Source organism: Peromyscus eremicus, chromosome 8a (genome assembly GCF_949786415.1).
Source record: "Peromyscus eremicus chromosome 8a, PerEre_H2_v1, whole genome shotgun sequence".
Classification (NCBI taxonomy): Eukaryota; Metazoa; Chordata; class Mammalia; order Rodentia; family Cricetidae; genus Peromyscus; species Peromyscus eremicus.
This window is the reverse complement of record NC_081423.1, coordinates 80,629,308-80,651,996: the sequence shown is the minus strand read 5'-3', so window position 1 is coordinate 80,651,996 and position 22,689 is coordinate 80,629,308. Positions and strand designations below refer to the sequence as shown.

At 52.2% G+C, this 22,689-nt stretch overlaps 2 protein-coding genes and 2 non-coding genes across 4 annotated transcripts in view; all 4 read left to right on the top strand.

Moving 5' to 3' along the window:
- The first annotated feature begins 6,927 nt into the window (after positions 1 to 6,927).
- Positions 6,928 to 12,276, top strand: Arl5c (ADP ribosylation factor like GTPase 5C). Its single transcript, XM_059269658.1, has 6 exons — positions 6,928 to 6,973; positions 7,699 to 7,759; positions 9,086 to 9,233; positions 9,785 to 9,868; positions 10,484 to 10,634; positions 12,251 to 12,276. Exons 1-6 carry the CDS (start codon positions 6,928 to 6,930, stop codon positions 12,274 to 12,276), a joined length of 516 nt encoding a protein of 171 aa, XP_059125641.1.
- A 1,282-nt stretch (positions 12,277 to 13,558) lies between these two features.
- Trnac-gca (transfer RNA cysteine (anticodon GCA)) lies at positions 13,559 to 13,630 on the top strand. The gene has a single exon. It is a non-coding gene; the product is annotated as a tRNA-Cys (tRNA).
- A 586-nt stretch (positions 13,631 to 14,216) lies between these two features.
- On the top strand, positions 14,217 to 14,288 carry Trnac-gca (transfer RNA cysteine (anticodon GCA)). The gene has a single exon. It is a non-coding gene; the product is annotated as a tRNA-Cys (tRNA).
- Positions 14,289 to 14,644: 356 nt separating this feature from the next.
- Positions 14,645 to 22,689, top strand: part of Plxdc1 (plexin domain containing 1) — a 73,330-nt gene continuing 65,285 nt past the window's right edge. Inside the window, exons 1-2 of the mRNA XM_059270720.1 lie at positions 14,645 to 14,782; positions 15,504 to 16,176. Coding sequence (XP_059126703.1) covers positions 14,645 to 14,782; positions 15,504 to 16,176 — 811 coding nt within the window. The remainder of the gene's footprint in view (positions 14,783 to 15,503; positions 16,177 to 22,689) is intronic.

The following is a 22,689-nucleotide window of genomic DNA, read 5'->3' as shown; positions in this document are numbered from 1 at the left end:
CTGGTTCACATCTTTATTTATTTATTTATTTATTTATTTATTTATTTATTTATTTATTTATTTTTGTTTTTTCGAGACAGGATTTCTCTATGTAGTTTTGCTGCCTGTCCTGGAGCTTGCTCTGTAGACCAGGCTGGCCTCGAACTCACAGAGATCTTCCTGGCTCTGCCTCTCGCGTGCTGGGATTAAAGGCATGTCCTGTGCTACCACTTCCTGGCCAGGTTCACATCTTAAAGACACATGCACTCTTTGTTTTTGTTTTTGTTTTTCTTTCTGCTTTGATCTCCCTCTACCCTAGTAACTCACCTCATCAGGGAGGGGTGACCTTCAACTCCTCTGGGATTCTTTTTATTTTTCAACTGGAACTCACAGAGGTGTGTCTGCCTCACCTCCCAAGTGCTGAGTTTAAAGGCATATATCACCATGCTCTCAGCAACCAGTTTTTGGGTTTTGGATCCCCTCCACCCTCCCAGTCAGGGTCTCACAGTGTAGACAAGGCTCACCTGGAGTTCACCTTGTGTCTCCAGCTGGCCTGGACACGCTTCAGCTTCCCCAGATGCTGGGGTCCCAGGTGTGTGTGAGCCACCATGCCAGAACATTTTATTTTGGGACAGAGATTGCTATGTAGTCCTGACTGACCTGGAACTCATGTAGTTGAAGTGGGACTCAAACTCATAGCAATTCTCCTGCCTTGGCCTCCTGAGTGCTGGGATCACAGGGTCACAGATGTGCCACCATGTGGGTTCTGAGAACCAGCTTCAGAGCTGAGGAGGTTATCCGCTTATGTGAAGAGGTGGTAGAGACCAGCCCCCTGAGACATGTGAAGAGAATACATCAAGCAGGTGGCAGGATGTGGCCTATCACCCATATCCTACCCCACGCAGCACCTGCAAGCTTCCTCACCCTGCTGGGTCTTGTTTCTGAGGTGATGGCTCTAAAGGACTTGAACGTCTGGGTCCTCCACCTGAGAGCTTCTGCCCAAAGACTGTGTTCTAGTGTGCAGAGTGACAGCAGACCCCTGATGCCCACAGCTGAGGAGTCAGCAGATCACCGACAGGGAACTGGACAGGCCAATGCCAGAGTCCCTTGGGGGAACTGATAGAGTTGTTGAGAACCTTGCTCTGCCCGCTAGCCTTCTCTCTACGTTTCAGTTGAAGGCAATCAACTGCTCACTTCTGTGTTTAGCTATGGAACCGGCATTTATTAAAGATCTAGACGGTAGGCACAGGTCAAACTGGGAACCGCAGATACCACTCTGAGTAGCTTGCTGTGGGGGAGCATTTGGTCCTGGGAACACCACTCCCTTAACAGGGGAGGTCAGAGAAGGTTTGAAATCTGGGAACATGGTTAGGTTAACCTAGACAGAGAAGTGGGAGGAAATTCCTCGTGCAGAGGAAAAGGAGGACATGCACCACATGCTATTGTCACCTGACTAACAAAGTGTGGGGATAGCGCCGGCCAGAGGGGGCGTGGTCACAGTAGGCCTACGTTATGCTAAGGAGTCTGAGTTTTGTTCTGAAACCGATGCAGGAATTGAAGGATGGTAAGTCGCCCTGGCAAGATAGGGGTGCAGTGTGGGGCCTGTAGAGCCTTCCCTGCACAGTGCTGATACTCCAGGTTGAAAGGAGGGGGGCTTAGCCCAGGCCACAGGGGAAGACAGGCACTGACCACTAGAGGAACCCTACAGGATCCAGGATTGGAAGCTCTCAGAAGGAAGTAAGTTGGAGGTGGCAGGCGAGAAAATTGGGAGTCACCAGCGGTGACTTCACCAGCCCCCACAGATACTGAATTTTGTAGTGCCTGTGACCCCCCCAAGTTCAACTAATTCTTCTGCTCCAGGAAGCACGCACGTTACGAAGAGTGGGGGTTAAGGAGTTGAGGAGGAGGAAGCAGGTGTGTGAACACGCTCTGTCTTTCTGTACACCTTCTGCCTACAGTTGCATTTGCTCAGAACTTAGAGGTGGGCAGTTCTAGCTGGCGTAGATAATAGAGATGGGGAGAAAGCCTGGTTTCCAGGTAACCACAGCCCTCTACCCACTCTGCTCAGTCAGCAAGCTGGTGGCTGTCAGCACGTGAAGATTTTAACAGCCATGACATCAGCCGCCCTTGCTTCCACTGTCACTTCCAGGACTCAGAAGCGGAAGCAGGGGGATACCTTTCCTTCACTGCTCTGACCAGCTGCTTCCATCTCTGGTGGACGCTGCCCCAGTGAGCTGAAGTGGGATAAGCCACAGAGCCCAGATTTGCCCGAGGGTTCACTATCCTGAAACAAACTGGCTTGAACTGAGGCTCAACTTTGGCCTAGGAAGGGACATGGCTCCAGTCTAATATCCTAAGTCTTGTTTTGGCTCCCGTAATGGCTTTCTTGGTGAAGTCTGTCCGCGCTCCCTTCTAAATCAAACCTTCTAGGAGAAGTGTGTCTGCAAACGCTCTGGAGGCCAGAAGAGGATGTCGGGTCCTCTGTCCTACATGGATGCTAGGAACCAAACTTACACCTCTGGAGGAGCAGCAAACCAAGCTCACCCCTCCCTGAGCCCTCCCCAGTCCCCAAGGCAGTTCTCCTCTGTTTACTTAGTGCGCCTGCAGAGTGTCACTTTCAATTCTGCTACTGAGTGACAGAGCAGGATGCCTTTGTCCCCCTAGGAACCAGATGGTAGCAATGCTGAAACACCAGTGATTCCCCAAGTACCCTCTGTGCCCCCGGCAAGTCTCGCAGCCTCCACACCAGCTCCTTTCCTAGGGCTGAAATGGAATCAGCCCAGATGGACTGTGTGGACTGTGGCAGTCAGTTCTGTAATCTTCTAACGCTGCTCACCAAGGAGAGTGAAAAACAACGTAGGGTGAGAGTCTGTTATATGTGCCTGGGTGAGCCTGTGGAGGTCAGTGGCCCACTTCCAGGGCCTGGTTCTGTTTTTCTTTGCTCACTACAAACATCAAACATCCCAGCTTTCCTTAGGCCTCTTATACTGATGCCCATGTCACTTTTTGTTTGTTTGTTTTTGTTTTTTGAGACAGGGTTTTTCTGTGTAACAGCCCTGGCTGTCCTGGAGCTCACTCTGTACACAGGCTGGCCTCCAACTCACTGAGATCTGCCTGCTTCTACCTGTGGCTTAAAATCACAATGCTCCAGGTGGTGGTGGTGGTGTCGCACGACTTTGATCCCAGCACTCGGGAGGCAGAGCCAGACAGATCTCTGTGAGTTCGAGGTCAGCCTGGTCTACAGGTCATTATCCAGGACAGGCACCAAAACTACACAGAGAAACCCTATCTCAAACAAAACAAAACAAAACAATAATAAAATAAAATCACAATACTACCACTCAGCCCATGTTACTTTTTAATGCTCTAACCAGGCATTCTCCAGGCTATAGCTTAACTCATTCTAATACAATCCAATGACTTCTCTTCCTTAATCATAAGACAGGCATTGGACAAGGCAGGGAAGGGGGACATGTGCCAGTGAATAGGATTCAAGCTCCACACTGTAGGACTCACAGGAAACAGGCTTCCAATCCACAGACCCCAGAGAGGGAGAGAGAGTGTGTGGGGGGTGTCTCTGTAGCAGCAGAAGCAAGCCAGAGCTTGGAGAATAGGAAGCAATGATAACAATTAAGTTAAAGGCTCTCAGGGGTTTCCCTTTCAAAGCATTCAAGGCAGAGGAAAAGATCTGGGCCTATCCGAATGAAGACCAGGGGATGCTGAATCTGGTGGGGCAGGCTGCAAAGACAGACGGGGGCTGTTTATGGAGGCCCTTGAAGGCCACATGAGGAGGCTGTTCTAAACCCAGTGGGTAGCGGAGAGCCACTGAAAGCTTGTGGAGTGGGGAGTCAGTGACCATGAGCTGTCCTTAAGAAAGGCTGGTAGGAGCCGGGCAGTGGTGGTGCCTGGGATTCCAGCACTCGGGAGGCAGAGCCAGGCGGATCTCTGTGAGTTCCAGGCCAGCCTGGTCCACAAAGTGAGTTCCAGGAAAGGCGCAAAGCTACACAGAGAAACCCTGTCTCAAAAAAACCAAAAAAAAAGAAAAAAGAAAAGAAAAGAAAGGCTGGTAGGGCATGAGGAGGAGGAGGAGGAGGAGGAGGAGGAGGAGGAGGAGGAGGCCCTGAGCACAGCAGGGGAGGTAGAGGCAGAAAGAGCAGCAGCTAAGGGTTGCTGCCCTTGTAGAGGGCAGTCAGCCATAAGGGGCTGTAGGAGCCCACTTCCAGGGTGTTGGGGGGTGATGACTGGAGCCGCTTTCTTGGAGCCCGCCTTGATTCACAGTGCAGGAGAAGACTATCAGAGATCTCCAGTTTTCTCAGGGCCAGAGAAGGACTGTGGAGTCTGGGACTCGGAGTTTCTCAGCCTGAGGTCAGCTTGCCTTTTCCACTTCTCTTTTGGCTTTCTGGGTTTTCCCCAGGTTGTGACGTTGACAAACAGCACATTTTTTTATTTTTATTTTTTTTTGTCTTCTTCCTCCTGCTGGACCTGCTGTTTCCCTGGTGACCCATGTCACCCTCTGTTGGGTCTGCTTGCTGCTGGAGCCTGTGGACCAGCCACTCAGAAGGCTGAGGCAGGAGGAGTGCTGGAGGAATCCAGGAGTTCGAAACCAGGCCATCACATGTCCTCTGAAAAAATAAACAGAAAAGGATCAACAAATAAAAAGACCGTTTCTCCTCTGCTGAGAGAGATTGATTGATTTGTGTTCTTTGAGACAGTCTCACTGTGCATTCCAGGCTGGTTTTTAATTCAGGATTGTCCCATCTCGGCCTCCCTAGTGCTGGAATTACAGATTATGCCATGACCCCTGACTCCTCCCCTCTGCGGGGTCACTGACTGGATGCTCTTGTCTGCAGACTTCCAACCTTGGTCAACTGCCAGAGCATTGTTTGTCAATGGATTGCAGAAACAACTGATTTCTCCAGAAACTGACTAGGGATACTCACAAGAGGAAAGGAGACCCCTGTTCTTTTCTAGGAAAGCCCACTTCTCCTAATGAATCAGCTGGAGACCGGCTGAAAGATGGGATGTGACCCGTGAGCCTGCCTGAGGGCTCACAGTGTGGAACTTTGTAGATGATAACACTGTGTCGCAATGTCAGAAAGCTGGACCGCCCTTGGAGGGTTTGGAGGGTTTTTGTTTTTTCTAATGTGCATTGGTATCTCGCCTGCATGTGTGTCTGGGTGAGAGTATCAGATTCCCTAAAACTGGAATTACAGACAGTTGTGAGCTGCCATGTGGGTGCTGGGAATTGAACCCAGGTCCTCTGGAAGAGCAGCTAGTGCTCTTAACCACTGAGCCATCTCTCCAGCCCCCTACCTGAGGTTCTTATGAATTTACTTTATTTTTGGTTTTCTGTGTAGCCCTGGCTATCCTAGAACTTCCTCTGTAGATCAGGCTGGTCTCACACTCAGAGATCCACCTGCTTCTGCCTCCTGAGTGCTGGGATTAAAGGCGTGCGCCACCACACCTGGACATTGTGTATAGTGGATAGCCATTCCAGCTTTGATCTGGAAGTTCCAACACCCATTGAGACTTGGCAATTGTCACGCCTACAAGGCGGGGCCAAGGGAGGTGCCTGGAGACCCGAGATCTGGATGGGCCCTTGTAGGCGTGACAGTTGCCGAAGTCTCAATGGGGGTTGGAACTTCCAGATCAAAGCTGGAATGGCTACCCACTACATTGTGACTTTAAATTTTTTATTTGTATTATTTTTAAGTGTGTGTGTGTGTGTGTGTGTGTGTGTGTGTGTGTGTCTGCATGTGGGTATGTGCACATGAGTGCAGGTGTCAGCAGAGGCCAGAAGCACCAAATTCCCTGGACCTGGAGTCAACAGAGAGTTGTGATCTGTCTGATGTGGATGCTGGGAACAGAATTTGGGTCCTCTGGAAGAGCAGTGATGCACTTAAACACTGAGCCATCTCCAGCCATTATCGTGATTTTAGGCATGTCCAACCATGATCTATAGGCTATATGCAATTCATGTAGCCAAGAATAGCTATGAATGCCACCTAACACAAAACGAGAAAACGTAATAATATGTAATTAGGGGCTAGAGAGATGGTTCAGCAATTAAAAGCACTTGCTGCTCTTCCAGAGGACCCAAATTGTGTTCCCAGTATCCAAGTTGGGATCTGAGGACCTCTTCTGGCTTCCGAAGGTACACATACACATGTATTCATACATGGGGCACACACATACACACACACGTAAATAAAAAAAAATAACTCTTAAGGAATCAGGCTTGATGGAGCATGCCTTTAATCCCATAACTCTGGAGGCAGAGGCAGGTGGATCTCTGAGTTCGAGTCCAGTCTGGTCTAAAAAGCACAAAGCGAGTTCTAGGACAGTCAGAATTACACAGAGAAACCGTCTGAAAACAAAAACAAAAACAAAACAAAAAACAGAAACAAAACAAAATCTTTAAAAAATAAGAGATTGGTTTGGCAAAATCATTCTGAGGTTTTTTTTTGTTGTTTGTTTTGTAACTCAGTTGCAGGGCTCTCCAGTGTGGAACTTTGTAGATGACAACGCTGTGTCGCAATGTCAGAAAGTTGGACCGCCCTTGGAGGGTTTTGCCCCAGCGGTGGCTGTTGGGGGAGGAAGAGCAGGCATTCGCCTTACACATTGCTGACTTGGGGCACTTGGAGCAGATGGTCCAAACTCTTCAGTTTTCTCAGGGTGAAGAGGACTCTGGGATTTTCCTTGCACTTTCGGGCCCCTGGTCAGGTACTCGGTCTTCATAGTGACGTCCCTTAGTCCCTTAGCACCAGTGAGGTGCCAGCGTCCCGTGGGATTCCCAGGTCTGGAAGGTGACGCTTGGGGTTTCCCCCAGCTGATAGGAGCAGCAGGTCCGGCCCTCCCCGAGGCGGGGCTTTGAAAGCTTGAGGCCAGATCTGGTCCCGGAGGCCACCGAGCCCCCCAGGTTCCCCGCCCACCAGTTCCGGGAGTGCCATGGGACAGCTAATAGCCAAACTGATGCGAGTCTTTGGGAGCCAGGGTAAGGGGCGCACTGGACAGCCTAGTGACTGACCTCTTTGATTTCTCTGTCTTCTGGGGCTCTTGAGATTTGGGGGTCGTTGGAGAAGACCGACTGGGAACCTGGGACTTCTTGAGTCCGTTGTGTGCTCTCCCATATGCTCCACGGCCCCCTCTCCGCTCTCCCAGTCGCACTTTTCCTGTCTCTGCGCTTCAATGTGCTCAGTGCATGAGGGTGGGAGAGCCTCCTGCCCCTACCCCACCACCTAGCTGGGCTGCGCGCCACCTGGATAAGCCAGTTTCCTACGATGGTGACTTAGAATCCAGCGTACTTCGGACCCTCAGACAATCGCTTTCTAGCAATGTGGAGGGAGATGGGATGGGGTCAGTTCTCTCTTCCACATTCCTGGAGAGATGCTGGGTCTTGTCCGATGGCAAGTGAAGTGATGCAGTCCCCAGCCCGTGGGGGACGCGTTTCCCAACGCATCCTAGGGATAGGGCAAGGGGTGGGGTGGAGGGGGAAGGTCCCCAGCCCGCCGGGGACGCGTTTCCCAGGGCACCCTAGGGATGGAGAGATGGTGGTTGGGTTCGCAGAGTGCCAGGAGAGGGGTGGAGCCGGGAGAGGAGAGGGCACCAGGCAGGAGCGGAGGGTGAGGAAGAGACCAGGACAAGAAGCTTACTGGGGACACCCGAGCCCATGGCTTTCGGGGTTGGCTCTGACCTTGTCTTTCCCCTGGATCCCTTCAGAGCACAAAGTCATCATCGTGGGACTGGACAATGCAGGAAAGACCACCATTCTCTACCAGTTGTAAGTAACTACTGGGTGGACGGAGAGGGCTAGGCTTCACACCAGACTGATAGTCATTTGGACCAATCACCAGAGCCCTTCCCTGGGTTCGTGGGCAGCTGTAGACAAGAAGATTCATGGGTGGATGCTGGTGTGACCTTCCTGATTTAGTGGTTGTAGGCCTGGATTTGAATCCTGCAAGCTGTGGGCGACCCCTAATCCCCCCGCCCCCCGCAATCAGTCCTGATCGCATTTCAGTTCTGGCGGGTTTGGAATGCCAGGTTGCTCGCCTCGCTGCTCTTGGCTCCCCCTGGCGGCAGGGTCCTTCTCACCTTTGCACCTTAGTTAACTTCTCCAAGTTCCATTCTCCAACTTCCAAACTCTGGGCGGACCGTGAACTCCCCGAAGCTATCTATACAAGCTCCCCGAAGTTCTGCAGCTCCGGGTCTGCTGCACAAGCTCCGCAAACAGCAACCCAGACTTTCCCAGGCATTCGCTCAGGATGGAGTCTCTCCTGATTTGGAGACTCCAAAGTATCTATTTATTTAGGGCAAGTGCTTCTCTGAGAAAGTAATATATGTATGACATTAATTAATTAATATTAGGGGGAAAAAGGTCTGGCGGTGTTGATCAGTCAGTGGTAGAGTGCTTGCCTAGAATTCTTGAGACTCTACATTAGATTAGAAAAGAAAAATTCAAGTAGTACGAAGTCCTCACTCCCAATCTTCCTCCTTATAACTTCTTGGTGAGCTTTCAGAAAACATGTGTAACGGGACATAGTGGTCCTTGACTATAATCACAGCACTCTGGAGCTTAAGACAGGAACATCTCATATTTGAGACCATACGATGAGATACAACCATTTAAAAAAAAAAAAAAAAGAGAAAAAAGAAAAAAAGAAAAACAAAATCTTCCCCCAGGGGGGGAAAAAAACCAAAATGAAAACAAATAAAAATAAGGTTTTTTTTTTTTTTTTTTTTTCACCTCTAAACCAGGGAAGTGTCTGATGGTCCTTACTCAAATCTGACTGGTTCTTCACAGCTCCCACAATTCTAGTGTGGTTCACAGTCCAGAGGCAACGCCACCATCTGGGAGCTTAACAATATTGCAAGCCTCTGGGCCTCTGGGATGGTTCTGAGGAGCCCCTCCTCTATGGGGTACCAGTCCACATTTGGACTAACTCATTATCCCCCCCCCCCCCCCCCCCATCAATCACAGGATGTAGGCCTCCGCGCCTGCTTGGTCCCCCAGGGCTGAGCAGTTCTGAATTGGATTCAGCTGCTTTGGGAGTGGGGGGCAATGGTCAGAGCTAGGCCAAGACCTCAGAGCCTTCTCTTGCCTCCCTAGCCTGACTAATGAGGTGGTTCACACGTGTTCAACCATTGGTAGCAACGTGGAAGAAATTGTTCTTCAGAAGACTCACTTCCTCATGTGGGACTTAGGGGGTCAGGAGACTCTGCGCTCCACCTGGGACACATACTACTCCAATGCTGAGGTGAGGAGGGAGCATGTCTGGGAGGCCAGTGGCTGTGTATTAGCCTGTCAATCACTTACCGCACTCTCTGAGCCTAGCTTCTGCCACCTGGGATGTGATTGAACAATGGTTACTCAAGCTGTCTTGAAAAGGAAATAATAACAAACAATTGTCAGCTACTTAACATTGTATAGCATCCGTGAAGATTTTTGAATCCTAAAAAACAAAACAAAACAAAACAAATATAAATACGTAAATACGAATGTAAAAGAGAAGGATTTTCGAATCCTAAGATGTGAGTGTGGTGGTCCATGCCTATAATCCCAACGCTTGGGGGATGGAGACAGGAGGGTCATAAGTTCCAGACCAGCTTGGGTTGCATACCAAGATTTTGTCTCCAAAGAATAAAGTATAAGGTGATTAAAAATGGGTCCATCGTGGTTCGAATGGCAGGCTGCACAGCTCCTCTCCTGTGGGGCTGGCACTCGGGCAGGGCAGAGGCCTAACCATCGGTAGGAAGTACATTCACCAAAGAAAAAGCTTGCAGCTCACACCTCGCTCTTGCTGGGCAGTTTGTCATCCTTGTGATCGATAGTACAGACCGGAATCGGCTGCTGACCACCCGGGAGGAGCTGTATAAGATGCTGGCCCATGAGGTAAGCCCCCTGAACTTGAGAAGCCATCCAGTGAGACCAGCTGTGTGCTCTCAGGCTGGTTGCATGCTCGTTTATTATAAAGGGTCCTGTCCATGCTCTCAGAACAACTGAGTATAGGGGCTAGAGTTGCTGGTTCAAGGACTGCGCTCACCACTCACTCACTGTGAGACCTTGAGCAAGTTGCTTCATTTCTACTAATAAGGAAGATCATTAGTTTCTACCTCACAGTGGGAATGGTGGCTCTTACATGTGCAATCTGGGAAACTGAGGCTGACTGCCATGAGGTTGAAGCCAGCCTGGGCTCCATCTAGAGTTCCAGGCCAGTCTGGGCTACAGAGTAAGATTCTGTTTTGAAAAAACAAACAAGCAAACAAACAACAATAACAAAACAATGTCTGAGGTTATTGTAACCATCTGTGAGCAGTTGGAAGATGTCCCATGAGCTGTAGCATCATTTGATGGGGTTGTTAATGTCGGTTGGGTCTCAACCTCTGTCTCATCGGGCCATGGGCCTCTCTTGCTACAACAGTTGGGCAGGGATCCCAGAGGACTCTTGAGGCTGTGGGAGGGATGCTGGCTGGCTGGCTGACCTGGGCCGGGCTCTTCTGCCTACAGGCACTTCAAGATGCCTCAGTCCTGATCTTTGCCAACAAGCAGGATGTGAAGGACTCCATGACCACAGCAGAGATCTCCCAAGTCCTCACACTCAATGCCATCAAAGACCACCGTGGCATATCCAGGGCTGCTGCGCTCTCCCTGGAGAAGGGTTAGTCCCCTACCTTTCCCTGGCCTGGCCCAGCTGATGGGCAGAAGATTACAGGAACCCCCTCCTGTCTCTTTCCAGTCAGAATCTGGCCCACAGTTGGCTCCTGGCCCAGTAAGATGGACACAGGCCCAAAGCTAAGGTCCTGTGAGCCTGCAGAGGCCCTGGGCTCCAAGGGCTTGTTCTAACGGTAAGCGCTAAAACTCCACCAAAACAACAGGGATTTTAGAGACTGAGAAACTCTTTGGAGACAGTGAAATGGACAAAATGGTGGAAGGGCAAGGGTAACTCTGATTTTGTCTCCATGGTCGTGGATAGCTGAGGTCCTAGGGAAGAGGAAGAAGCTGTGGAAAGACCTCAGGAGACTGGCCTCCAAGGCGGAAGTCACCGACTCTCTGATTTTCTTGTAAAAGGAGGGGACCATACTTCCCTCTCCCCCAGTTCTGCAGAGAGTGACTGGCACAATTTCTTCATTACGCTTTTTTGAATACCTACTTTGTGCCAAGTGCTATTCTGGGAATTGGGAAAAACAGTGGTGAACAAACCAGACAAAAACCCCTGCCTTGGGGATGGCTTGTAGCCGTACATGTCTGAAGCCCTGAACCATTGCACACCTGCAATCCCAGTACTTGGGCCGCAGAGGCAAGAGGATCAGAAGTTCAAGCTCCTCCTCCACTATCCAGTGAGGTCAAGGCTAGCCTGGGCTACATATCAAGGCCCTGCCACAAAAACCAAGAACATAACAAAACAAACAAACAAACAAAAAAGTGATACACAGGAAGGTGGAGAAAGGAAAGAAAAATTGGCAATAGTTGGGGGGAAACTTTGTATGTGCACATGTGGACCTGCCCATGCTGAGGATAAAGGATCCTAGTACTTGGATCAAACACCTCAGACTGTGAAGGGCTGGATTTCTCCAAAAGGGCCTTTCATGAGGCCTGGAAATTTCCATTCATCTCCCCTGTCTGGACACTTTCTGGAAGAAAAGGAAACTCTAAGAGAATTCGAGGGACCACAGATTTCTGGCGACATGCTTGTCACCTCAACCCATTCGGGACTCTGGTCTCCAATCTGTAGTCTAGTTCACAGTACTCCCTGGGTCCTGTGCCATACCCTGGGCCAGGCTAAGCTGGGTGATGGCAGACATTTTTGCTAAGTTTCCACTTTGGCTCTGGAGGTGTTTTTCACCTCGTGAGGATCTTGCCTCTTCCCAAGCCTTTGAGGTCACCCGGCTATTGCCCCTAGTGTCAAAAGGGGACGCAGAAGGCTTGTCCAGAGACATGCTCCAGGGCCCAGAAGGTGAGGCTCCAAGCTGCCTTAGAGGAGCCTCCCGGAGCTGCCAGAGGCCTCCGACTCCATATTTGTTGGCTTATTAATGTGTTGTCCATTCCCTCTGCTAGCTTTGTAGGACGACTGCTTCTCCCCAGGAGCCCCAGCCCCCAGCACAGTGGGTGCTGATGCATGCTGGAACTCACTTCCCTTCTACCATTAAGTGATTGACTCTAACCTTGGCTACCCTCTCAGTCTGTCCCGGGCAGAGGCTTGGAGCTTTCCAGCCATCCTCTTATGGGAAATGCTGATGGGCCTTTGTGCTGTGGTCCATCCCTCCCTCCCTGCAGGCTGCCAGCTGGGCTTCAGTGGATGAAATCTCAGGCCACCACCAAGTGATGTTCCAGCCTGAAGCCAACCAGAAGCCACATGGTTAGCACCGGCCGGAAGACCCAGTCGTTTGCTGGTGGAAACAGTGGACAGAGAGACTGCCACTGTCCTCTCGACTGTCACTGAGGAGCTGGACCAAAGACTTCAAGTTGGTGCAGACAGGGCCACAGATGAAACTGCCCCTCACTGAGGAGACACAGGGAACCTGCTGAGTGTGTTGGGGGACCCCCCTCCCAGCCCTCACCTTCTGTCTGCCCGAAAGCAAGAGATCTTTGACATTGGGCCCTATCCATTAGACAACGGAGATTCCGATAAAGGAGGCAACAGGACCGGGCCAAAAGTTGGGGGATGGGGTGAGATGGAGAGGTGGAGGGTGGGAGGACAGAACATTCCAGACAGAGGCAATCCTTCACACTTCCCGCCCGCCTTTCTGCTCCCTCTTGGATGCTAACTCTGACCACAGCTTTTGGGTCTAAGTCATCACGTGGCATCTCCTTCGCTCTCAGTGTCCTTCCGGTGTGAGTCCCACTCCTCTCAAAAGTCAAAGGTTTCTACAGGACCTACTTATTTTGTCTTTGTGTCATGCTTAAAAAACAAAACACAACGCATTGCATTAAGATTTAAAAAGTAAAGGTATATAGTAAGTGCTGTTGAAAACGTCTCTCCTCTTATTTCTGTCTGTTCCGAAAACTGGCTTTTGTTCCTTGCAAAGGGGGCGGGTGGGAGAATCACCTTGGAAACGGGGTGGGGGAGCGGAAGGTGGGGGAGAGAGAATTCAGTGCTCCTTTTGGCTAGAGAACTTGGCTAGGGTTAACCAGGCTGAAGGACATTGGTACCAGCTAACCAGGACCGGGGCGCTTGGTTCTAGATCTAGTGGTGATCAGAGGGTTGATAGTGATCCACTGAGAAGGGGACCCCAGAGGAAGGAAGAGCCCCAGGGTCCTTTAGAGGCGATGCTAAAGATGGATTGGAGGCCCATGCTGTCCTTCTCCATTCAGGGACCTAAACAGGATAGCGCGTCTCCTTTCCAATCAGGCAGTGGACCTCTAGGGGAGCCTGGGCAGAGAAACAGAGGACCCAGTATCTTTAGTCTTGTAGTTTCCCTGCGATGTGGTTATGAAGGAAAATCTTGTGAGTTCTAGACATTTTGGTCATACTTTATGTTTTCATTAGGTTATTCTTAACATAAATAAAAATGTAAAGGGATAGCTGGGCCGTAGAAATCTATTCCATAGAAATTCATTCTGATAAGCTCAGTCTAGCGTGCTGGGGGTATAGCTCAGTGGTAGAGCATTTGACTGCAGATCAAGAGGTCCCCGGTTCAAATCCGGGTGCCCCCTCACAGCTTTTTTTTTGCTGTGTATCCTTTTGCTAACAAGCTGACCTAGCTTGAGACTTCAGAAAGTGGGTCTCCCCGAGCCCACCCTATTTTGATGGCGTGTGCTGTCCTACTGTTGCTGCGGTCCAGTGTCCGTCCTTAGCCGGAATGTGACCCGAGGCGAACCTCTGGTCCGACCGGTACCCCGAGGCAGCCGCTCGTGAACCGCAGGGCGCGACGGGTGAGCTCGACGGCTGTCCCTTAGGGAGAGCTGAGTGTCTAGGGTCGGGGCTGAGGTCGGAGGCAGAAGGTCGGGAGAAGTCGAGAGAGCGTGGAGAAGCAGCGGCTGAGCTGCAGAGCCGGACCCCGCCTAGAGGAGCGCCGGGGCAGCGAGGGATCGCCTCCGTCTTTCTGTACATTTTCTTGTACCATCAGAAGGAATCTCAGAGCGTCGGGAAATACCCTTTGTTTTCAAGCGAGCAATCCGGCACGTCAGTTCCTTATATTTTTTGAAAACTTCGGAGCTTGATTCTGCTTTTCTGGAGATGCTTTATTGCGCCTGCGCCAAAATCACACTTAGTGGTTACTGGCGGAGGGCTGCCGGCAGAGGGGGTATAGCTCAGTGGTAGAGCATTTGACTGCAGATCAAGAGGTCCCCGGTTCAAATCCGGGTGCCCCCTCTCGTACTTTTATGCATTTTTGTTTAACGATGGCTTATGTTCCACGTGTTTATATGGTAACATTTCTTTCGTCAACTTCCAGGCAGTTGGGAAGCGATGACGGCGGTTAAGGACCCGGGAATTTCGAGGGCAGTGCCTCTCAGCACCTAGATCCACGCTAGAAATGAAGGTTCCTGTCGTCATCTATGACCCAATGAAATAGCCTGGCGTGGGGCTAGAAAGGTGTGTTCCGAGGAGAGCTCCAGGTGCACGCTCACGTTCTAGAGGCTTACGTTTAGAAACTTGTAAACATCATTTGCTTCTAATACTTCCAAGTTGCTGGTTTGGCCTGGACCTTAATAAAAGGCCTTATAAAAATGCAGCGCGGGCACCAAGACTGCCCGTGCACGGACACCAGACTGAGGCTGGTGGTCCATCCCGGACACTCTAAAGGCTCTCCACGGCGCCTGCGTGGGCGGAAAGAGTCGAGAGAGCTGCGAAACGCCAACCCGATGGTTCGTCACATGGCCTCTGGGTGGCGGTAGGAGGCCGCAGCTGGAAAAGACTGCCTATTTGGGTCCCCCCACCCTACCTCACCCCACCCCCAGGCTGTTAAGGGAGAATTCACGTTAGGAGTTAGGAATTCAACGGCCCGTTTGGTGGGTTCACGCCTGTCATCTGTCCAGTAACCAGAAACTGGAAGGGTGGTCGTGAGTTCGAGGCCGACACGGTCTAAAACGTGACTCCCTGTCTGGAAAAACAACAACAAAAACTTCTGTCGCGGAAGAAAGTGTAATTGGGATCCTGAGAGACGAGAGAGGATTTAGTTTTCATTTCCTTCTCCCGGTCCTTCTTTTGACCTCAGTGTCAAACCACCCACCTGCTCAAGACCACACACTACTTCTATCCCCACCCGCACCCTGCTTCTCAGGATGTGCACCCTGCCTTTCCGCGCTCTCCAGGGGCCCCTCCGCCTTCACCACTCCCTAGGCCCCAATCCTTCACACGAAGTAGGTCACAGGCACCTTCGCGCCTTGACCTGGTTCCCTGCCGTCTATTAAATCTCCTAAATTGCGGGTATTTTTATTCTCTCCTGGAAGGACAGAAAAAAAAAAAAAAATGCCCTATTCCCAGAGCCCGATAGAGTGTGGTGGCAGTGGGCGCCCCTGCCAGGCTCTGGGTCTAGCTTTGATTGGATCTGGCCTTCTTGGGGAGGGGGGGTCCGTGCCGCTTCAGATTGGGAATGTGCCAGATTCCTGCACCTACACGTCTGCTGGGCTGGGGGTCGGAGGAGAGCCGGTGCTGGAGATGGGGTGTAAAGCCGTGAAGTGGGGAATGCAAATCGCGCCTCAGCTGGGGCAGAAGCTGGGGGGCTTGGCTGCCGGGCATGCCTGTGCGTGGGTCCGTGAGTGCGCTTTTGCAGGACACCAGGAAGCCACAGAAGTCCAGGGACCAGCTCAGAAAGTCACATGCCCTGGGGATGAGCGGCAGGACCCCATGGCCCACGTAGGGGCGCTTCCTGGGGTACTCCACCGCGGCCTTTTCCCTGATCTTCTGGGCGAGCTGTGTTCTCTCGGTGACCAGCGGTGTCTCGGCGCGGTCCCGGGTCCGGCGGGGCGCGGCGCGGAGCTCCGGGAGGCGGGGACCCCGGCGTCGCGCCCCGCCCTCCGGGCCCTCCCGCCCGCGCTCCCCGAGGCCGCAACGCCGCGCTTTGCTCGCCGTGCCCGCTCCGCTCCCCTCTCGCCCAGCCCGGGGCCGCTCCCTCTCCAGCCGCTGCTGCGAAGACCCCGAGGCCGTCGGCGCCCACCATGCGGGCTCAGCTCTGGCTGCTGCAGCTGCTGCTGCTCCGTGGGGTCGCGCGCGCGCTCAGTCCCGCAACACCCGCAGGTAGGACGCGCGGGCAGGGCAGGTGCAGAGCCGCCAGCGGGACGCGGGATATTACCCGCGGGAGGCCCGGGATAGGGGGACAGGGACCCTACTTTCCCTGTGTGCGCACAGAAGGTGCGCACCCTTGTTTCTGTCGGAAAGACGTGGAGGGACCCAGCCGGGGGTCCCCAGAAGAGTCATAGGGATCGCGACCCTTCCAGGGTGGCGTTTGCCTTTCCACGCTCGTCCCTGTTGGCACCCTCGGCTGGTCTAGGCTGGGTCCCAGTGGGACTTGAAGACTGCGTGGGAGCCGCGGGAGGATGGGGGACACCCTAGCCCAGCCTTTCTCTCTGGGCACCACCGTGACCGTCTAACTTGCTTCCCCTACCTATCGCGCACCGGCGGAGAGGCAGGGGCCCCAGGAAAAAGCAGCTTGCCGCTCCCGAATCTCCCAGAGTCAAGGGTCGCCTCTCCCTCTGGTCTGGTTCTGCTCGGCTCTCAGTTGCCCTGACTGTGCCGGGGGTGGGGGTGGGGCCCGGGGAGGCAGTGGGGGAGGAGCTTCCATTCTGCACACTCCTCTTTCCCCTATTCCAGTTTCTCAAAACATTTCTTCCGCTTGGGGATGCTTTCGGAGATCTATCCTGAATCCCTCATGTTATCAAGAAAGGCCATTTTCCAATACATAATTTAGGCTTGGTACACAGACTTTCTCTGGGGCTGGGAATAAGGGTCACTTCAAGCTCCTTGAAAGAGAGAACTGGGTGCCCCTCATCTGGGGTCAGGGAAGGGGTAGTTCGTGGGGCGCTGCAGTTGGCTGTTGTGTCAGCATTGGCCCTAACCGTGTTCTTGGTTTTTCTGGTCACAGTATGTAATTCAAATGAGCCTGTGTGAGGTGGTATGGGTGGGGGACGCTAGTGACGACCCTGGGGGCAGAGGGCAGAGAATTCACGTGTCTAGAGACTGCTGTGGAGCCATCCGCGTTCAGGGAGGCCCTACAGAAGGTGGCTGGACACTTGGCTTCTAGTTCTGCTGTCTCACTTGCTCTGTGACCTTGGGCAAGTTACTTGCCTTCTCTGGGCCCATTTCTTGATTTATAAAATGAGGTTATTGGCAAAATCTTCGGCTTTTGGAAGTAGGATTATGAAAGATTTTTTTCTCCTTCTCACGATATTCTTCCCTTCTCAAACATGTACAGGCAACTAATAATTTGTTTCAAAACTGCAAACGGGAAGATTCGGGGAGGGTTAATGTCTGAGTTCCTGTCAGCCTTAGCCTGGTGTGTTTTCTGAGCTCAAATATGGCTGGGTGGATGAGGGGTTTGGGCCATGGAGAGGGCTGAGGAGTCACCTGTCTATGGACTATGCGTTCTCTGCATTGAGATTCATCTGGGAGATTTGAAGTAAGACTGAGGTTAGACCCAAGGAAGCTGTGAAATGCCATCAGGGCAACTGTTGATTCTTCCCAGGTTCGGCTGGGCTTTGGTGGTGGTGGTGGTGTTTGTAGAGACCGTGTGTACAAGTGGGGAAGGCTGAGAGGGTCCCGTGAGGGAGTCTGGCTGCCTGCTCTGTGTGGTAGTGACACTGGCCAGGGAGTGGGACACAGAGGAGCCCTGCAGAGGCAATGGTGTCCCTGGCAGGGCTGGCAGGCCTGGCAGCAGCAAGGTCCATTCCTAGAGCCCTGTCCCCACATCCATCCTTAGAACAGGAACAGGAGACACTAATGACCTGAAGTAGGAGTCCAGTCACAAGGAGACAGAAGAAGCCAGCAGACAGGCAGGTAGACAGACAAACAGATGGCAGACAGGAAGATGGCCTCAGGGCCCAGGGAGTGGACCCTGAAGGTCTGGTCCCAGGGGTCAGAGACACGCAGGGCATGCACAGAAGGAAGAATCCTGCAGGCAGCCATTTCCAAACCCGACAGGGCCCTCTGAAAGCCAAGGCTGCCTCTCTCTAGAGCAGGAGCTGAAAGATGTCTCATAACCCGTCCAACCGTAATCTGATTCCAGCTCCCTCCTTGCCCACCAGGGGCCTCCCAAGAAACTAGCATACTCTGACTAAAATTCAGATCCCTCACAATGGCTGCTGGCATTGCTACTGCTTCCCATCAGCTCCAGGACCCCCTCTTCAGAGAGACCTACCCTGCTGGCGGGACCAGACAACAACCTTACTCCCTGGCCTGATCCACTGTCCTGCCTCTATGGGAAGAAGTCGAGAGTGTTTGGGCTCAGGATCACGCCTGCCTGTCACTGAGGACTCCTCCACCCCCTCACCACAGCTTGTATGGAAACCTGGTTAATAAATGTGTGTGGGAAAGCTGGGCATGGTGGGTCACACTGAGAGCAAGGCCACTTGGAGGAAGAATGATCGCAAGTTCAAGGTCATCCTCAGCTACATAGTGAGTTCGAGGCCAGCCTACTACTTGAATCCCCAGACCCAGGGGAGGTTAGGTTAGTTGCTGGCTGTTTTGTGGACACAAATTTTGTTAAGGATTCAACCTAGCAAGTGGTAGAGCTGTTCTTTCCCCATCTTATCTGTTAGAGATGGAAGCTTCCAGAGAATCTGTAAACAGTGGTGTTGTGGTTCAAGGTTGGACCTCGAGCGTGGTGACAAACCTGTGCTCTTCCACTGCTGTGACAGGACAGTGGGGATCTCCAGCAGGGCTGTGCCCAAGGGAGGGTCTGTCTCCTCTGTCCTATGAGGCTTGGTGATGGCTTCCCCTTCCTGGATGCCAGCCTCCCCCTGCCAGCCTTCCCCCTGCCATCCTCCCCGCTTCACTCACTGGCACCCCTTGAAGCCTGGTCTTTGCAGTACCCAGAATTCCAGATGCTCAGGCAGTAAAGGGCATGATGGTCCAGGAAGCCAGCTTGGGTGGTGCACCTGGCATCTGGGTGAGTGGGAGAGAAGTGTCAGGGGGACCCTGGCGGTCTTGTCATCTTGTCACACTTGGAGGATTAGTAAGAGCTCATCCGGTGAAAAGCATTGTCTAGGAGCAGGGTGGTCTTGGCTGAGGAAACTGCATCTCTGGCGGCTGGACAGCAGGGCTGGGTCCTAGAGGGCCTCAAGGGATGTGAGAGAAAGCGGGGCCTGCCCACAAGTGCCCTCAGATCAGCAGGAGGGATGTGGCGAGAGATGGACTCAAGCGGGTCTTTTAGACGGCCTGCTCTAGCTAGAGTTGTGTGGGCAGCTGGCTCTGGGGCATGCAGAGTGGACGCTGAAAGGAATATCCGAGAGACTCTCAGTGGCCTGGACAGCACGGTGGCAGTCTGGCTGGAAAGACTAGCTTGAGTGGCAAATGAGATTGTGGGTTGGGTCAGGGCCTGGGTGGTGGAGCTTGGCTCCTCCTCAGCCTTAGAGGGGCTGTGCCAGGTCAGAGATGGGAGCATGGCCTTAGTACTCTCCACACCAAGTCAGGTCGCCTGTCTCCTCAGGCAGCTCCCAAGGTCAGGCCAGTGGTACCCAGGGCACCCTCCAGGAACCCAGCCCTGGGGCTGCCCCTGCACCTTAAGAGACAGCCTAAGAGTTTCTAGTCGTTTCTTGTGTAGCCAAGGATGGTTTTTAACTAAAGTTTCTCCCACCTCAGCCTCTGGAATGATGGAGGATCAGGGGGTTCCATGCTATCAGCTCCCTCCCGATTGCTTTTTTTTTTTTTTTTTTTTTTTTTTTTGAGATAAGGTCTTATTCTGCAGTCCAGTCTGTCCAAAACTTGCTATGGGATCAGATTGGCCTTGAACTCACAGAGATCTTCCTGCCTCTGCCCCCTGAGTGCCAGGATTAAGGGCATGTGCTACTTACTATGTTTGGCCTTATTGTGCTGTGTTCTACGGTTCTGACCAGACTGAAGCTATCCTGCCTGAGTTCAAATCCTGCCCATGGACTGATTGGGTGACCTTGAGGGGGGTTGTTTTCCTGGTTTATAAAATGGATCTAAAGCTAGTGCTTATCTCCTGGGGTTGATTGATATGGGGATGAAAGAGTGCGTGAGTCCTCGGACTACCACAGCTAAGATGGCAGCCTCTCAAAGTCACCGCTGTTCCAACATCCTGTTAGATAATGCAGCACTAGGAGCCCTGAGTGACAGGCTTCTTCTGGAAGCAAAGGATGGAGTGGGTACTGAGAGGCAGTAACCGGGGCAAGGGTGTCTCAAGGTGCCTAGGCATGCCACCCTTATGAACCTGTTAGACTGAGGCTTCCACTAGGCTTCAAGGCTGTGTGACCAGCCATCTACACTGGCTCCTGGCATGGGCTGAGAGGTGGCATCCTGACCCATCCAAGGGGGAAGGGCGAGAAGCTGAAGCTGGAGAGACACTCCTGAGGATTCCTAGCTCTCCTTAGCCTCCCCTGCCCTTATTCCGTCATCCTGCACAGAACCCGTGCCTCTGCTCTTGGCTGGCTGGAACCTCATCTCTGTTTTTTACTCAGTACCCAGGGCAACCTGTTGTTGGTGTGGTTGTCGCACAGGGACCCTGAAGCTTGCAGAGCTAAAATGCCAGGTCCCAGCTCGACGGTGGTGGGCTGGAATGGACCATCTTGCGGGCCTCCTAGCTCCCCACCTGACATCCCTCACTGTAGTCAGTCCAGGGGTGGTACTTCCTGCCAGTCCACACCTCAGCCTTTCCACTTGGCCTGCATGTATGCCTTTCCAGTTCAGGCTCCTGCCCTCCCCTCCGGGATATACTTGCAGGAGGACTTGGGGGAAGGCCACCCAACTCAGCACAAACAACCTGCCACTAACAGTGAGCTGTGGCCTTGCTGATGAGGCCAGGCAGCTTTCATGGGGCCGAGTGGTCCTCAGCTGCCACCTAGCGCCGGACTTTCAGCCCTTTGGTAGATGTCTTGGGGAAGAAGTCAGAACTGCCCCCTCTGCCCACATTCTCCAGAAGCATCTGGTTATGATTAGGGGCAGAGATGTGAGGGGGGGCCCCCGGCAACAGTCCAGCAGGCACCAGCAGCCAAGAATGACTTAATTGGATAAAATGCCTAATGACAAATCAGAGCTCCACAGCAGCATCCTGGCCAGACCCCAGGCCTGGTCCAGCCAAGCCTTGTTTCAACCTCTGTCCTTGTGTCTACCCGAGAGCTATCCCTTAGTGTAGTGTCCTCAATTATGCAATGATTGAGCACTTACTGTTTACACCCTGAGGAGAATGGAGAGAGGCCTGAGGAGCGTAAGTCTCCCAGGGAGAGGGCACAAAGTGACCTCAAGGAGGGATCTAGGACAGTGAGAACCACTCAAGGAGCTTTGGTGAGCAAGGTGGATGGAGTCCAGAGGTGGAGAGGAGAGAGGTATCTGATGGAGGACTCAAAATTGATGAAGGCCACGGGTGGGGTGGTCTGTGTCCTTTATATATCCAGGGCAGGTGTGACAGTTAGAATGACAACATAGGGCATAGCTTTGGGGACCTAACTCTCTGAAATGGAAAGGGATGCTTTTTAGTGTCATTTAGAATCAGTTTAACAGCCCAAGACAGCTGGAGTCTTGGAACAACTGCATCTGGGCAGCTACTTGCCAATTCTGTGCTCGTGACAGACATTACTAATCAATCATGACACCCTCTGCTGATAAACACAAATGAAGTCTTGGGATTCCTATCTAGAGTGCTTCTGGCTGCCACTAATGAATGGGAGATGGTATTTGAGATGAACCCTCTTTGCCATCCCAGCTGGTTTCTCGGCCCCTTGTTACACAGGAAAGTGATTTGTCTGAGATCAAAGCTCGAAAGTAATGATGGAGCTAAGACTATGCTCCTCAGGAAGACAAGGGAGCCAGGCAAGGTAACACACCTTTAGCCCTAGCACCCTAGAGGCAGATACAGGCAGATCTCTGTGATTTAAGGCCAGCCTCATGTACACAGCAAGTTCCAGGTCAGCCAGGGCTAAGTATTGATATCCTGTTTCAAAATCAACCAAATCAAGTGGGCGAGGGAGAACCGTTTGTTTCCAGGGAGTTTCTGGTAATGTCTGGAGACATTTTCAGCAGTCAAGGCCAGTGGGGGAGGGAGGGAGAGTGAGGCACAACCGGGTCCAGTGGGCAGAGAGAGAAGATGCTGTTAAACAGCTAACAGAACCATGATCCAGGCCACCAAGTCACCAGTTAAAAATGGACCAAAGACTCGAACATTATACAGACAGCCAATATCACATGAAACGGTGCTCATCCTCACCAGCCATTAAAAAAATGCAAATCAAAAACCACAAGTACCTATCACTTCCTGTCCATCGATCAGAATGGCTACTGCCAAGACCCTGGGAAAGAACAAGGCTTGACGACGCTGTGGAGAAATAGGCAACCTTGGACACTATTGAGAATAAAAACTGGCCTATGAGTCTGGAGAGGCAGCTCAGAGGTTAAGAGCACTGGCTGCTCTTCCAGAGGACCTGGGTCTGATCCTCAGCACCCACATGGTAGCTCACAACTCTCTGTAACTGCAGTCCCAGGAGATCCAGTGCCCTCTTTTGGCCTCCATGGGTGCTACCTGCAAACAAAATACCCCTATACGTAAAATAAAATGAAATAAAAATAATTTAAAAACATACAAACAAATGAACTTGCATAGTCA